This window comes from Neolamprologus brichardi, chromosome 3 (genome assembly GCF_056152115.1).
Source record: "Neolamprologus brichardi isolate AB-2024 chromosome 3, ASM5615211v1, whole genome shotgun sequence".
Taxonomy (NCBI): domain Eukaryota; kingdom Metazoa; phylum Chordata; class Actinopteri; order Cichliformes; family Cichlidae; genus Neolamprologus; species Neolamprologus brichardi.
The window spans coordinates 5,272,144-5,287,309 of NC_142106.1; the positions used below are offsets into that span (position 1 = coordinate 5,272,144).

At 40.5% G+C, this 15,166-nt stretch overlaps 2 protein-coding genes across 5 annotated transcripts; one reads left to right on the forward strand and one right to left on the reverse strand.

Annotated features, from left to right (window-relative positions):
* Positions 1 to 1,331: 1,331 nt before the first annotated feature.
* On the reverse strand, positions 1,332 to 9,827 carry LOC148103238 (C-type mannose receptor 2-like). 4 transcript variants are annotated; one of them, XM_087839079.1, is made up of 7 exons: positions 9,808 to 9,823; positions 9,684 to 9,715; positions 9,386 to 9,434; positions 2,767 to 3,150; positions 2,323 to 2,667; positions 2,149 to 2,237; positions 1,332 to 2,065 (listed from the first exon to the last, which is right to left on the reverse strand). In XM_087839079.1, the coding sequence occupies exons 3-7, from the start codon at positions 9,423 to 9,425 to the stop codon at positions 1,940 to 1,942; spliced, it is 984 nt and encodes a 327-aa protein (XP_087695205.1). In that variant the 5' UTR covers positions 9,426 to 9,434; positions 9,684 to 9,715; positions 9,808 to 9,823; the 3' UTR covers positions 1,332 to 1,939. The 4 variants fall into 4 exon arrangements, with proteins under 4 accessions (XP_087695205.1, XP_087695206.1, XP_087695207.1 ...); XM_087839080.1 differs by lacking the exon at positions 9,386 to 9,434 and having other exon boundaries at positions 9,684 to 9,710; positions 9,815 to 9,827; XM_087839081.1 differs by lacking the exons at positions 9,386 to 9,434; positions 9,808 to 9,823 and having other exon boundaries at positions 9,684 to 9,744.
* LOC148103239 (uncharacterized) lies at positions 9,809 to 14,712 on the forward strand. Its single transcript, XM_087838077.1, has 5 exons — positions 9,809 to 9,859; positions 9,953 to 10,020; positions 13,510 to 13,653; positions 13,733 to 14,015; positions 14,107 to 14,712. Exons 1-5 carry the CDS (start codon positions 9,809 to 9,811, stop codon positions 14,710 to 14,712), a joined length of 1,152 nt encoding a protein of 383 aa, XP_087694203.1.
* Positions 14,713 to 15,166: the final 454 nt, after the last annotated feature.

Here is a 15,166-nt window from a genome sequence, read left to right on the forward strand (position 1 = left end):
AATCTCTCATGTGAACTATGAGCTGAAAAAAATAAAGGTAAAAAAAGAAAAGAACAATTCACGTTCCTTATCTTATTTTATTGATTATCAATGATGTACAATCAAAACTATAGTTACTTTAGTGAAAGACTGCAACATACAGACCTCGGGCTCCTCCACTTTCACTGTGAGACTGCCTTAAGCTTTCATGTATGAGTGGGAAAATTGGGATCGGACCATTTACTGTCATTGATTATATTATGAAGTTATGGCTTTAAAAGCTGTTTTTATTCCCTGTTTTTCAATAGTAGAAATCACATTTAGTCCTTTTGAATTTGAATACATCTGATTTGAACATTGACCTCAAACTTGAACAGAGAGAATGAAGAAAAAAAACAAAACCCTGTATAAGACTACATGTACTTCCTCACTTAACCCTCTAAAACCGGTCAGATCGGGCACGCTCTGTTTTGCGTAACTTTTTTAAAATCCCGGTAGCACTGCAACCACGTGAGCTAGCGCAATAATTTTTTTGCATATGAAACCGGAGGAGTTGTACTTACATCTTATGCCATCAGCTTGTCCTAGGTCACGGTTTCCTTCCACATATAGCTTTGCAAAAACTGCATAAAAAGCACTTGCAGCAACAAAAACATAATATTCCAGAAACACGCTTTGCCAATCCGATCAGCTGTTCATAACACTTCCTACGTTGGAATAGACGTCAGCGCGAACTATCCATGTCCGCCATTTCCTGGCCGAAACCGGAAGTGACATCATTTTTGCGGAAATGTAGTTTTTTTGCTATCAGGGCCTCATGAGCCTATACTGGTGTTTTTAAAAGTTATCTTTGACTTTATGACTTTCTGTGTGGTTTCTGGGATGCTTAGGACTCATATTGCACTGCTGGAAATAATTTATTTTGATGCATATGCTGCTTTTTTGCCAATTTGCAGTATAATATTTATTTTCGTTTTTCCTGCAGTATATAAAGATTGGTGTATCTGAAAAATAAAACTATGAAGACACTCAAAATAAATTTCCTGTTTTTGTAAACTATTTTGTGCAATTTATTTGTATTTACAGTTTTGAGGGATAATCCTCTTAAATTTCTCTAACAAGAAATCTATGTTAAAAAAACAAAAACAATTTTCAATTTTTTTGTAGTTTATTGCACTTTTTTTTTTTTAGATTTTTTTAGATTGAAATTATTATGCACTTAATTCATACATATTAGAAAAAATTGGGCTATAATAGTTGTATTGATGTATAGCAACTTGAAATGCTCCCAAAAATGGCTCTACAGCATGTAAAAATATAATATAAGCTCTGGCAGACTTGGTTCTATGGTAGGTCTTAAAGGGTTATCTCATCAGCTGCACTATTTTCTACAACTTTGTCCGCTCCCCCAACGGGACAGTGAAGTTAAAGTGTCAGATACAAGGACATCAATGCATGCATCATCCAAATTTATATCAGGTAAGGTTTGGGACTTTTATGGTCTCACTTTTAGGTGTTGCAGTTATCAAACAGTAAAAGTAGAACAAGGACATAAACAGTACAATGTTTTGTTGTCCACTCTGACCTCCTCAAGCAGATCTCTGAGTCTCCTCACTTTCTTCTCTATCATTTGTGTAAGTCAGCAGAGGTTGCTGTCACAATGAAACAGAACTATGGATCCTAATAAACTGCACACGGACAAAGCCTGTGCAGTGACGTCCACACAAGGACAGTGTCTAAAGTGTTAAAAGATATGATGGAAAACAAAACAAGAAACTAGAGCCTATCAGGAAAACTAGTGAGTGGACCTCTGATTAAAGAATTTCTACCAAACTACAACTGCAGCTGAACAAATGAGCTGTTGGTGAAACTTTACACTCTGAAATATTGAAAGATTTAAAGGATGAGACAGCTCAGCACAGCATGTTATTAACTTCACACATGAAGTGGTTCAGTCCAGTCAGACTTCAGTTTTGCAGCCACCGTCCACATCTTGCTTCTTTGACTGGTCGTCACGGTAACTCTGGACTTTCCTCCAACGAATCCTGAAGTCTGTCAGTCCTTTTGACAGCATGAGGCCTGACAGCTGGACAAAATGTGCAGATGATGAAAAACATGAAGCATAGTTTGAACTTGTGTTAAGTTTGTGTTGGTGACTGAACTGCTGACCTGCTGTGAAACCTGCTGCTGGATCTCTGTGCTGTGCATGTCTGCCTCTGACTGAAGCATCATTTTCAGCACTGTTTGCTTTGTCACTGCTAAAAATGAACCACATATAAAAACACAAAGATCAGTATTTTATATGATGACAGGATCTTACAGTGTTTGCATTCTGGACCTCACCTTTGTAACAGAAAAGAAAGCGTCTGTGGTGACACTCGGAATCAGACCATATCCCTGCCATAAAATTTATTGTTACACAGTACTGATTTGAACCGTAGTTATTAGGCTCAAGAGGCTTCCAGTTAGTGAATGTGGAGGTTGTGTTGTCAGACCAGAAGGCCCAGGGATCCCTGTAGAGACCAATCCACACATACTCAGCCACTGATCCATTCAAAGTGAGCGTGATGTTGGATTTCTCCTCTTTGCTTCTTATACTGGTCAGGTCTGTGTGGTATGTCCTGCAGTACAACTGAGCCGCTGACCAGGAGCGTTTCTCCTTCACTAAGATGTAACTTGTATTGTTGGCTGTTAAGCATTAAAGATAAGAATTAATTTAAGAACATGCATGTTATGAAGCTCAAGCTCAAATTTTAGGATATCAAGGGCAACAAATCTTTTTCCTACCATTGTAACACAGGAAAGGGTAAGAATCTCCACAGGGTCTATCATTCATCTGTGTTTGTCCCTGAAGAGCCACACAGTATTCATTTGCATATGCACAGTCTGGTTGGCCGTTAGCCCAGATCAAAAATTCATGTGTACTGCCAACATAAAAAACTTTTCCCTCCATGGACCACTTCCAGCTGTAACGATCATCATAGAGCCCTATCCAAGCATAGTGATCATACTTTGGTGCCATTGAGAAAAGCAGTTGGTTGATGTCACTGTTGTAGATGGTGACCAAGTCAGTGAAGTGTTCTCTGCAGTAACTCTGAGCTTCAGTCCAGTTCATCAGCTTATCCACAAAGTGGTATTCTCTGGAGTGGGGAGGAGGAGTGGAAAGTCCTCCTGAAAAAAATATAAATATAAAAATATAAAGGGCCTGTCTTAATATGCGTACTTGTGCGTACTTGCGTTCTCGTGTACTCGTGATACGTCATCAGTCGGACACCAAGTACTGTTCCAATTCGAAGTAGGCATTAAGCCGAGAACGCGAAAAAGTCCCGGATGTGTTCTTGCTCCGCCCGTTTTATCGAGCATGCATCGGTGGTGGTAAATATCCCAGAATGCATTTCGTCCAAAATTCAAACGCGGCAATGGTGGACGAGCGGGGCTAAAAACTTTTAAATATTACTCTTTCTGGGTCACAAAATAAACTTTTAAGTTATTTTCAAGCGAGAATGTAGATGTGTAAACTTCAAATATCTGCTCGATTTATCAAGATATCATATATTTCCAAACGCGCTCCGACGTTTTCGGAGACGTCTGTGACCTGCCAGCTCCATAGCAGACAGCAAGGTCGAGGGATATTAGAGCCGGTGAGAACAGCGGACTCTCGGCACATCGTTTTAAACCCCCCTCCCCCGCGGTCTTTTCGCTACTAAGGTTAAACAAACCCCAAGACCCCAGCAGCTCTCTATAGTATTAAATGTCCACTAAAATAAAAGCATTCTAACATCTCACCTGCTTGTTTTTATTAAGGTATTTACACGTATGTACATGTACACTATTTTTATTAAGAGAGATTTCACTACTGAGGTTAAACATGATATATAAGTCAATTAGATCACTTCTAAATGTTAATGTTTGGTTTATTTCAGTGTTTTATTTGTTCCTGAGTAAACCGGTTTAGCTGTGATTAAAGTTAAGCTTCATAACATATTACTCACAGTTAAATTAAGAGGGGACGGCAGTAAACACTCCGGACCTGTGACATCATCAAGTACACTGGTGTTCTCGGCGAGTATGTACTCGCGTACTTGAGAATTGAGAAACGGCCAAAGTTTTTATTGGTGAAACTGGACTGTTAGACGAATCACTAAAAAGGTTTTAAAAATTAAGCCAATTTAAACCAATTTAAACATCGGAGCACTTTTGCAAACATGTGATATTTGAAGTTTGAGGCTAACCAAACATCACAAACAATAAAGTAGAATGAGTAGAAATAGAATTTCCGGGTGTTTTACTTTTACTCCTTACATATTTACAGATACAGATTTCTGTTTGTTTTCTTTTTTTCTTTTTTCTTTTTTTACATTTGTGTTATTTGTGTTTGTGTCATTTGTGTTTTAACACATTTTGGAAAGTCTGTATTTCACATCACTGTGTCTTGTCAAACACAAACGTATTTAATCTAAATGAATGGAACAAAAACAGAAAAGAATGTCCAGCTAGAGATTCCACCACCTGGACTTTTAACCATGCAAAGAGATGAAAGAGGCAAAAACATACAGTTTTTTTGTTTAAACATATGTTGCATATGTTTAAGACAACAGAAAATAGAACTATAGTTTTTAAGCTATTTATTTTTTTCTTCTCTGTTGTTAAACTGCAACAACTACATGTAATGCAACAATGTACAACTAGTTTTCAACCCTCTGAAGCCAGGCCAAGTGATGGTTCCTGTTGGTTCCTTCGGATGGCACTGTCACTTGGTGTTCACTCTCGCTGTGGTGTGTTTTCAGTTTGCGTTTCCCCTGTCTCCTCTTGTCGATCACAATCAGCTGTGCCTCCCTCCTGTGTGAAGTTTCCTCGTTCCCTTCTGTATATTTATAGTGTGTGTTCACTCATGTTAGTTGCTAGTCCGTCTGTGTTTCTTCCCTGCGTTTTCTCCCTGATTCGTCCATTCAGGTTCGTTTTGTTAGTCATTCCCAATTTAGGTTTTGCCTTGCTCGCCGTATTTCTGTTTTTGCCACCTGTGTTAATAAAAGCTTGCTCACTTCCAAGCCGGTGCCTGCATCTGGATCCTGTCTCACACTCACCACACGTCTGCCCCCGCAGCCGTGACATAAAATTTAATTTTATCTAATCTAATAACTTTAATCTATTGATGTTCAGCCTATTAATCAACAAAAGACCAAGACAGACTTTTAATTCATTTGAAAGCCTGATGCTTAGCCTCGTCCACCCCAGATGTGAAACTCAGAAACCAGTCTTACTTGTTATCCTGTATCGTCCACCTGGGCCTTACACAGAGTTTCTCTCTGATTTCTCAGACTTTATATCTAATTTAGTTCTGAGCTCAGATAAAATAATTATTGTGGGTGATTTTTAACATCCATGTAGATGCTAAAAATGACAGCCTCAACATGGCATTTAATCTGTTATCAGACACAATTGGCTTCTCTCAAAATGTAAAAGAACCCACCCACCACTTTAATCACACTCTAGATCTTGTTTTAACATATGGCATAGAAACTGAACATTTAACAGTGTTTCCTGAAAACCCTCTCCTCTCTGATCATTTCCTGATAACATTTACATTTACAATAATTGATTACGCAGCAGTGGAGAGTGGACTTTATCAAAGTAGATGTCTTTCTGAAAGCGCTGTAACTAAGTTTAAGAATATAATCCACCCACCGTTATCATCTTCAATGCCCTGTACCAACATAGAGCAGAGCAGCTATCTGAACGCTACCCCAACAGAGGTCGATTATCTTGTTAATAATTTTACCTCCTCACTACGTACAACTCTGGATACTGTAGCTCCGGTGAAAACTAAGGCCTCAAATCAGAAGTACCTGACCCCGTGGTATAATTCTCAAACACGTAGCCTAAAGCAGAAGACTCGTAAGCTGGAGAGGAAATGGCGTGTCACAAATTTACAGGATCATCATTTAGCCTGGAGAAATAGTTTGTTGCTTTATAAGAAAGCCCTCCGCAAAGCCAGAACATCTTACTATTCATCACTGATTGAAGAAAATAAGAACAATCCGAGGTTTGTCTTCAGCACTGTAGCCAGGCTGACAAAAAGTCAGAGCTCTTTTGAGCTTTAACGTTAACTAGTAATGACTTCATGAACTTCATGAACTTCTTCAAATAAAAATAAAATTCTTATCATTAGAGAAAAAAATATCAATAATCATCTCACAGATGTAATATTATCTACAGCTACTTTTAGTACCATTGATTTTTTTTTTTTTTTTTTTTTTTTTTGTCTCGTTTGGATCTTTAGCCATCAGAATTGTTGTCCTAAGGCCAAGAAAGATGCCAAGCAGATTTATTTTACCAAGTGGATCATCATGGCCTTGCCATATTGGTCCATTTGATTGAAAAGAATGAAAGAAAGAGAGGGAGAGAAAGAAAACCAGATGGGAGAAGAGACGGTGAGAAAGGTGGGAAGAAAGAAAGAAAAACAAACAAAACACCTGGATCACCTGTATGGAGAAAAAAACCCAGAAGAGAAAGCAAACAAAAAAAAAGAGCAACATACTAAATACAGCACCATCACAATAAACTAGCTAGCAGTAGATAAGAGTAGATACTAAATATTAAACAATATTGTGCAGCACGCAAGATAGACAGCGCACAATGTGCTTTGAGGCAGCAGCCAAGAAAAGTGTAGTCCGCGTCTGACCCAGGCACACAGGTGTGCACACAGGTGTGTACACCTGTGTGCACACCTGTGTGGATCAGCATGCTTGTATTCCAAAGGTTTCTCCATGTAACGATCTGCTAGGGAGTGTGGGGAGTCATAGCCCCGTCTCCCAGGGCATGAAGCAGGTATGGAGGAGATCCAGGCCCCAGATATCCAGAGGCCCCAGAGTACGAGGACCCGAGGAGGACCACCAAAAGGGGGGGAACCGTGCCACCCTCCTGGGAAGAGCTGAGTAGAGCCCCAAACCAGCAGCTACGGAGCAGAGGCATGCCCGCGGGCTCTGCCGGCAGCCAGCTGTGCCAGAGAGGACCGAGCTTCAGGCCCAGAGGCCAGAGGGCACCCCACCCCCCGGAAGGGGCCCAGCCGGGCCACAGGCACCAGGCCCCGCCAATTGGCCGCCAGGAGTGAGCCGGTACACACATGAGCGCCCAGCCCCAGTCGACAAGGAACACCGACACACCAACGTCTGAGGGCATCAGCCACCGGCAGGGAGTGTGGTGAGGGGAGAAAGGCCTCCATACCTCGGAGAGCCTGAGATGTTCCCAGAAAGGTTGAGTCCAACCTGACATATAGACACAGACGAACAGGCGCACGCGGACACAAACGTGCATTCCCACCCCCATATACACAACCAAATACTCGGCACTCACCCAACGTTATGGCCCTAGCAGGGCCTCCTCCTGATGGTGCCTGTGTGGGAGTGTCCTTCAATCGCTTCTGCCTGAGGTGCCACCTTTCCCTTTTACACAGCTGACTCTCGTCAGTAATTAAAAGTATTTAATCCCAGGGAAAGGTGAGCTCTTGGCCAGAGTGCCATGTGAGTGGTTACAGCTAGTGAGCTGTGTGTTTGTGGTGTTTGCAGCTAGTGAGCTGAGTGTTTGTGGTGTTTGCAGCTAGTGAGCTGTGTTATTGTGGTTTGCAGCTAGTGAGCTGCTCTCTTTCTTTTTGGCTTACGTTTTACTTTATTGACCAACGCCTGAGTTTTGTTTGTTTTCTTAAATGGTGATAGTGGCTTGTCCGTCTCTTTTAGTTGAGCTACTTTAATAAAACTCTTTAATTTAACCCTTATGCCTTCTTGTCTCCTTTTTCTGACCCGGACACTTTTTGTTACTTCCCCCTCACCGACTAGACCCCTCAGGGGAACAGTAGACAGACACAAATAGACACTGCACAGACAGTCACACTCCCCAAACATACTCTATACCCCAGGTCCAAGTACCCCCGCTCCTAAAGGGGCAAGCCGCACCTAGAACCAGGAGATGTAACCCTTCTCTCTGGAGTGGAGGCAAGCGGACCACCTCCTTATCTGCAGTAGCAGGGAGGCCTCGCATCCCAGACCCCAATCTGACGGCCAGCACCTCCTCCCAGCCCCCCAGCCCTGATGGCTAACAGAACCGGGGTGAGTGAAGACCCCAAACCTCCCTACACCCGCTCATATGTAGTGTTGCTGTGTGCTGTTCTAAAGTGCATTTAAAACACAGGAGAGCATGGTTCCTGCTTCCTCTCAGAGAGCAGAATGGCTCCTCCCGAAAACCCTTAGTGTCTATATGCATTTAAAATTGAGGGTAGGACACCAGTGCCAGAGGTGGGTTGGAATACACTGACCATCCTCTGGATGCTGTAAAATGTGCCCACCCCCAAGGCCCTATATGTATGTGTTATGTGAGAGTGTGAGTAATGTGGATGTCTAGGTTGCAGAATAAAATTGAGGCACAGGCGGCCAGAAGGGGACAGAGGGGGAGTGCCTCCCCTGCACCCTGGTGACATACCTGCACCCCAAGCCCTGCGTGTGTGGGTGGGTGTGGTAGAGCGGGAAAAGGGAGGCAGCTGAGGATGGGGAGGGAAGAATGAGACTTTCAACCCCAGATAGGCCAATTATGGATATTCGGATCCACATTATGTCAGCAGCTATTCTCCGCAGTGAACTATGTTAAAAACAAACACCGCTCACGCCTCACAGATGACAGCTTACAGTCCTGCGTAAAGATGAAAGTGACTTCGTACAGCCCCGATTTGCAGACGCTGTGCGCAGAGGTTCAGAAGCAGAAGTCCCATTATAAACATATCACGGCAGACCCGATGATGTTTGCATGAACATGCATTTCAGCATCTCTTTATTGACCACTTTTCACACACGGTTGCTGACGCATACAGGTGGTGTTAAAGCTCACAACCCGGCACACACCAACACAAGAGCAGAGAGAGCACAGACGTTAATGTGGCGAGGCGTGATTGCGGGTGCCGCTCAGGTGCGTCCGCCTCCCCTGCAGCGGCGCTGCAGACCACGCCCCGCCACACACATTAAACAGGTAAAATACATATTTAGGCAGAATTTTGCAAATATCTATTTTTCTTTTTTCAGCACCATAGTGCTTTTTTTCCAATTATTTTTTTAAAGTCAGGTCAAGGCTCCAAAAGCCCAAAAGGCTTTATTACTTTTTAATGCTCCAATAAATTCTTTAAAATAAATTCAACATTTTTTTGTCATAAATTCCTTTTAGAATGTTTATATAATGTTTCAAACAAGGGAATGCAGTTATTTTGGTATAAGGAGAAAAAGGTTTTGTCTTTTTATTTGTGGCTGATGTTTTAATAAATTACATTTTAAAACCCTTACATGAAATCAAATTACCCAAATGGTTTCAGTCTGTCACTGAGTGTTCATATGCTATCATTTGAATGCTTAAGATAATTATTACTGACCTGAGAGCAGTAGGATGAGCAGTAAACAGGTTTCTTCCATTCTTTGCGTCTGTATAATAGATACAGTCATTACGACGACTGTGCCATATTTATTTATGATATAAGATTTTTATCATTTAAAATTTCTTATCTCCATTCTAATAGCTGCTTGGTATATATTTAATATGTATATTTGCAAAATAATCATATGCAATAGTTTTTCAATGTTTACATGTATCTATATCTATCATGTTATAAAAAATGTTTAAATAATCATTTATAAGTTTTATCATTAATAAAGTAATGATGTATAACTTACCTGGCAGTTTATTTTTTCATCTGTTGACTGTTCTTTCAGAGAAGAAGACAAATATGTTTTAAATTATACTTTTTTATAATTCATTATCAAACATTTAGAATTTTAAATTCGTTTTGAGTGGTACCATGGACCTGCGTCTCTCTGGCTCTGACACAGAGTGCTGCCGCACCCAGACAGTAAACACTCTTATTACATGTCATAAAAACAGAATGTTAACGTGATTGGTCAAAAAGCTCAAAAGCTCATGTTTCATCTCCTGCACCTTTCAGACATCTCCCTATAAGGAGACATTGCTTCTAACATCACCATGGCAAACATCTCTTGTCAGGCCTGTAAAGTGAGTGGTGGCCATTCCCTAATAACTGATTGGTTGCTCTGTTTTTTTTCTCTCAGAGAGTCAGCCATACTTCTGGTGCCATCTCTAGTCTAGTCTCTGTCTACTTATGTCCTATAAAAGAATAAATTCTAACATGCCTGAAGCTTTAAACAAGGTTTTTATTTAATCTTCTAACAGATTTTACTGTCAAATGAGGACACCAAAACAGAGTGAATATCCTCTAGAAAATCGAGACATGTGAAGTTAATGATAGTTCAGATTAGAGATTTTAGTTAAGGAAACGCTGTAAGCTTTTATCTAGTATTACAAGTATTATACTTGTATTGTATGTTCTGAGCTTTGATCAAAGGCAAAATCAGTTTAATGATTATTCACCTTACCTTCTGTAATTTAAGATTAAGATCTGTTATTCGAGATCTCCCAAAATTAAATGTAGAGGCATTTTTCTCTCATGTAACCACACCTATGCTACTTTAAACCCATAAATTCTGTAAGTGACATGTCTTGATGCTTAAAGAAGCATAAGCAAGGTTACATGAAGGTGAATCTACTTCACCAGCATTCAAATCATTAGGGATATCAGGCTGTTAAAGTAGGTTTTAAAAGAAAGGCAAATAAGGTTAGATGTGGTTCTAGGAACAGACAACATGGTTAGTAGGAAGAAGTCAGAAAGGATTATAGAATGTGTGCTTATAAATAGTCTTCATGATTCAGGGAATTGAAGTTTTTATTAGCAAGCAATTTGTTTTTACATACTACTTTCTGTTGTCTGGTAAAGAAATATCATTATTAAAGCAGAGGGACTGATTGAATGGAATTAGATATTGTGCAAGTATTGTCTAAATTTTAGGAATACTACTGTGTCAACATTGTGGAAAAAACACAATGTACAAAGCACAACAGAGATTGACAGATGTAGGAATATTTAGCTGATTTAGAGTTTAGAAATGTGTTAACATAGAATCTAGTATTAATGTAGAGACACTGACACTGCCCTCAATGTAATAAAGGCCTGATTGTGTCATCAGCTTAGGAGTAGATTTTAGGAGACCCTCCCCAGTTGGACTGTGAAACTAAGATAAAGAGGAGTTAATGCTGAGTGGAAATTCCCCAGAGGATACCTGGGTGGGGGTCTCAACATTTGTAACTGGATAACTGTGGTCTGGAAGGGAGATGGACTTTTATGACCGGCAGGGAGTCACGTACATAGAGACACACACCCACAGTTCTTTAACTGTTACGCACCCACACCCACATGTGTACACAGTCACTCATGTGCACTCACACATACATACAGGTACGCACATACATTCACTCACGTGCGCTCACATAGGCATACGGGTACGCGCACACACAGGCACTCACGTGCTCGTGCATACACACAGACACAGAGTTTGGAGCACACCATGGGGGTTTTATGATGGGGTTGCCTCTATAAAGCTGGGTGTAACTAACAAAGGGGTGAAGATTTTGCAGAGGGCCATCAGCCTGGCAAGTCTTCCCTTCTAGAAGATACATGCTTAAATGAAGATAAATAAAGATGAGTAAAGATGAGTAAAGATGAATAAAGTTTTTGTGAAAATGACTACTGAGTCCGGTGCCGTCTCTGGATGCTCGAGGAATAAAAAGAACCGGGGTAAAACTGAATTCGCAACAATCAAAATAATAGTCAAAAAGGCATTCAATGAATCAAAATACAAATATCAAAATAGGAATTTAACCCTTTAAGACCTACCATAGAACCCAGTCTGCCAGAGCTTATATTATATTTTTACATGTTGTAGTGCCATTTTTGGGAGCATTTCAAGTTGCTATACATCAATACAACCATTACAGCCTAAGTTTTAATAACATGTCTGCATTAAGTGCATAGTAATTACTTATATTGCAAAAAAGTGCAATAAACTACAAAAAAATTGAAAATCGTTTTTGTTTTTTAACATATATTTTTTGTTAGAGAAATTTAAGAGGCTTATCCCTGAAAACTGTAAATACAAAAAAGTTGCACAAAATAGTTTCCCACTACAGGAAATTTATTTTGAGTGTCTTCATAGTTTTATTTTTGTAATACACCAATTTCTATACACTGCAGGAAAAACGAAAATAAATATTATAGTGCAAATTTGCAAAAAAGCAGCATATGCATCAAAATAAACTATTTCCAGCAGTGCAATATGAGTTCTAAGCATCCCAGAAACCACACAGAAAGTCATGAAGTCAAAGATAACTTTTAAAAACACCAGTATAGGCTCATGAGGCCCTGATGGTAAAAAACTACATTTTCGCGAAAATGATGTCACTTCCGGTTTCGGGCAGGTGATGACGGACATGGATAGTTCGTGCTGATGGACGTAGGAAGTAGCTGATCGGATCGGCAAAGCGTGTTTCTGGAATATTATGTTTTTGTTGCTGCAAGTGCTTTTTATGCAGTTTTTGCAAAGCTATATGTGGAAGGAAACTGTGACCGAGGACAAGCTGATGGCATAAGATGTAAGTACAACTCCTCCGGTTTCATATGCAAAAAATTTTATTGCGCTAGCTCACGTGGTTGCAGTGCTACCGGGATTTAAAAATAGTTACGCAAAACGGAGCGTGCCTGCTCTGACTGGTTTTAAAGGGTTAAAGTTGAAATGAATGCAAATATTGTGGTATAAGGAGAAAAAGATTTTCTAACTCTTCTTGTGGCTGTTGTTTTACAGTTTTTTCTGATGGCTTGAGCACATTTTTTGTAACTATTGGCTATTTTTGCAAAACTCTACACACAAATAAGAAAACTCGTCACCCAATCAGCAAAACATTGTAGTTTTCTTGTAAAAGCGAATAATCCTTACTTAACTCTCCACACCTTTGTAAAAATTGTATTTTGGTATCCAACAGCTAACACAAGCCATCATATTACAGTTTTTTCTGATGGCTTTAACCCTAACTGTGATTCTTATAGCACAATTCCTAAAACTATTAATACTTATAGCAAAACCACTCACTGAGTTTGCAAAACTAAAAGCACAAACACTGCTTTGCACTCAGTTTGCAATTTTGTAACACACACTTTGCCAAACTGAAGGCACAATTCACTGCACAACACTCTTTTTGCAGAACTTTAAACACAACTCACTGCTTACACTCAATTACCAAATTTCCAACACACTCCTAGCAAAATTATACACATGTATGGCTATCATTAACACTATTTTGCCAACTGTCTGGCACACTTTCACTTGTGAAAACTGTTTTAGATAATTAGTCCACTTTGCAATCAGCCTAAGCACTAAAAACAGGTCACAGGTAAGCTGTCTATGTGGAGTACAATGGAAGGAGCAGTAAGAGTGAGAAGAGTGAGAATCAGAGGAGGCCGAGGGAGAGGACGTGGAGGTGAAGAAGTTGGAGGAAGAGGACGTGGAGAAGCAAGAGGGTTAGAGGAAGAGGACAAGGAGGAGCAAGAAGAGGATGAGGAGGGGAAAGAGGAAGGGTAAGAAGAGTAAGAAACAGAATAACTGATGACATCAGAGCTACTATAGTGGACCATGTCATCAACCATGGGATGACCCTGAGGGAAGCTGGCCAACGGGTTCAGCCTAAACTGAGCCGCTACACTGTGGCAAGCATCATTAGGACATTTCGAAATGAGAATCGGTAAGTACTTTGTAGCACTGCCATACTCTAATGAGAAACACAACATACATGCAAAAATACTGAAATTGTTACTTTACAGAATTGCTAGACGTCCAGATGTTGGGGGCAGAGGCAGAATGTTCACTCCAGAGCAAGAGACCCATATAGTGAACATGGTGATTGCCAATAATGCAATAAGACTGCGCGAAATGCAGCAGCACATAATTGATAATGACACCATCTTTCAAAATATACACAGTGCAAGCATTTCTACACTAAGTCGTGTACTTGTGCGCCACAGAATAAGAATGAAGCAAATTTACAGAGTTCCTTTCGAGAGAAACACAGAACGTGTAAAGCAACTGCAATATGACTATGTGCAGGTAAGCTACTGTCATTGGTTCTGAATTTGGAAGTGCATACTGTAGTGCTGTGCATGGGCCTGATGTGTTGCATTTGTTTTGTCTTGTCCAGAGAGTGATGGAACTAGAAGCAGATGCAACGGGACATGAGCTACTTTTTGTAGATGAGGCCGGTTTTAACCTCAGTAAAACCAGGAGACGTGGCAGGAACATTATTGGACACCGTGCCATCATCAATGTCCCAGGACAACGTGGTGGTAACATAACCATGTGTGCAGCTATAAGCCAAAATGGTGTTGTTCACCATCATGCAACCATAGGCCCATACAACACTGCACACATTATTGCATTCATGGACACCTTGCATGACATGCTCACTGTTCAGAGACCAGAGCAGACCCGATATGTCATCATATGGGACAATGTTAGTTTCCATAGGGCTGCTTTGGTCCGCAGCTGGTTTACAGACCACCCATCCTTCATGGCACTCAACCTCCCTCCATACTCTCCATTCTTAAATCCCATCGAGGAGTTCTTCTCTGCCTGGCGCTGGAAAGTGTACGACCGTCATCCTCATCAACAGGTAGCCCTTTTACAGGCAATGGAGGAGGCATGTGGAGATATTGACCAGGCATCATGTCAGGCCTGGATACGGCATTCAAGGAGATATTTTCCCCGGTGCCTTGGACTGGAGGATATCGCATGCGATGTGGACTAAATTTTGTGGCCGGACCCAGAAAGACGACATGATGTAGGCTGATTGTCTTTTTTTTCCCTTTTTTTTGTGAAATTCCTATTTTGTGTTCTGACTTTGTCTTGGTTTTGATGAGTGTGAATAAACACCAATAATTGAAGTTTGGATCCTTGTATGTTTACATGACACTATGACAAAAGTGTGACCTCAAATTGACATCTGTACACAGAGAAAGCAAAAGCCAGATGTGTTTTGTATTCATACCATCAGTGTGCAGTTGGCGCATTGTGTGCTTAGTAGATGATGGCTTGTGTGTACTGTTTGATACGAAAACACCATTTTTACGAAGGTGTGAAGAGTTAATCTAGCTGTGTTCGCTTTTGCAAGAGAACTACAATGTTTTGATAATTGGGTGACAGGTTTTCTTATTTGTGTGTAGAGTTTTGCAAAAATAGCCAATAGTTACAAAAAATGTGCT

What these genes read in the sequence shown, in the direction of transcription:
- LOC148103238 (XM_087839078.1), bottom strand. Translation starts at nt 9,455, where the DNA reads ATGACTGTATCTATTATACAGACGCAAAGAATGGAAGAAACCTGTTTA. An exon ending in CCCTTTCCTGTGTTACAATG is followed by an intron (nt 2,668 to 2,766) that starts GTAGGAAAAAGA and finishes AATGCTTAACAG; the next exon opens with CCAACAATACAAGTTACATC. An exon ending in AGCAGCAGGTTTCACAGCAG is followed by an intron (nt 2,066 to 2,148) that starts GTCAGCAGTTCA and finishes CATTTTGTCCAG; the next exon opens with CTGTCAGGCCTCATGCTGTC.
- LOC148103239 (XM_087838077.1), top strand. Translation starts at nt 9,809, where the DNA reads ATGGACCTGCGTCTCTCTGGCTCTGACACAGAGTGCTGCCGCACCCAG. An exon ending in ACATTTCGAAATGAGAATCG is followed by an intron (nt 13,654 to 13,732) that starts GTAAGTACTTTG and finishes GTTACTTTACAG; the next exon opens with AATTGCTAGACGTCCAGATG. An exon ending in TGCAATATGACTATGTGCAG is followed by an intron (nt 14,016 to 14,106) that starts GTAAGCTACTGT and finishes TGTCTTGTCCAG; the next exon opens with AGAGTGATGGAACTAGAAGC.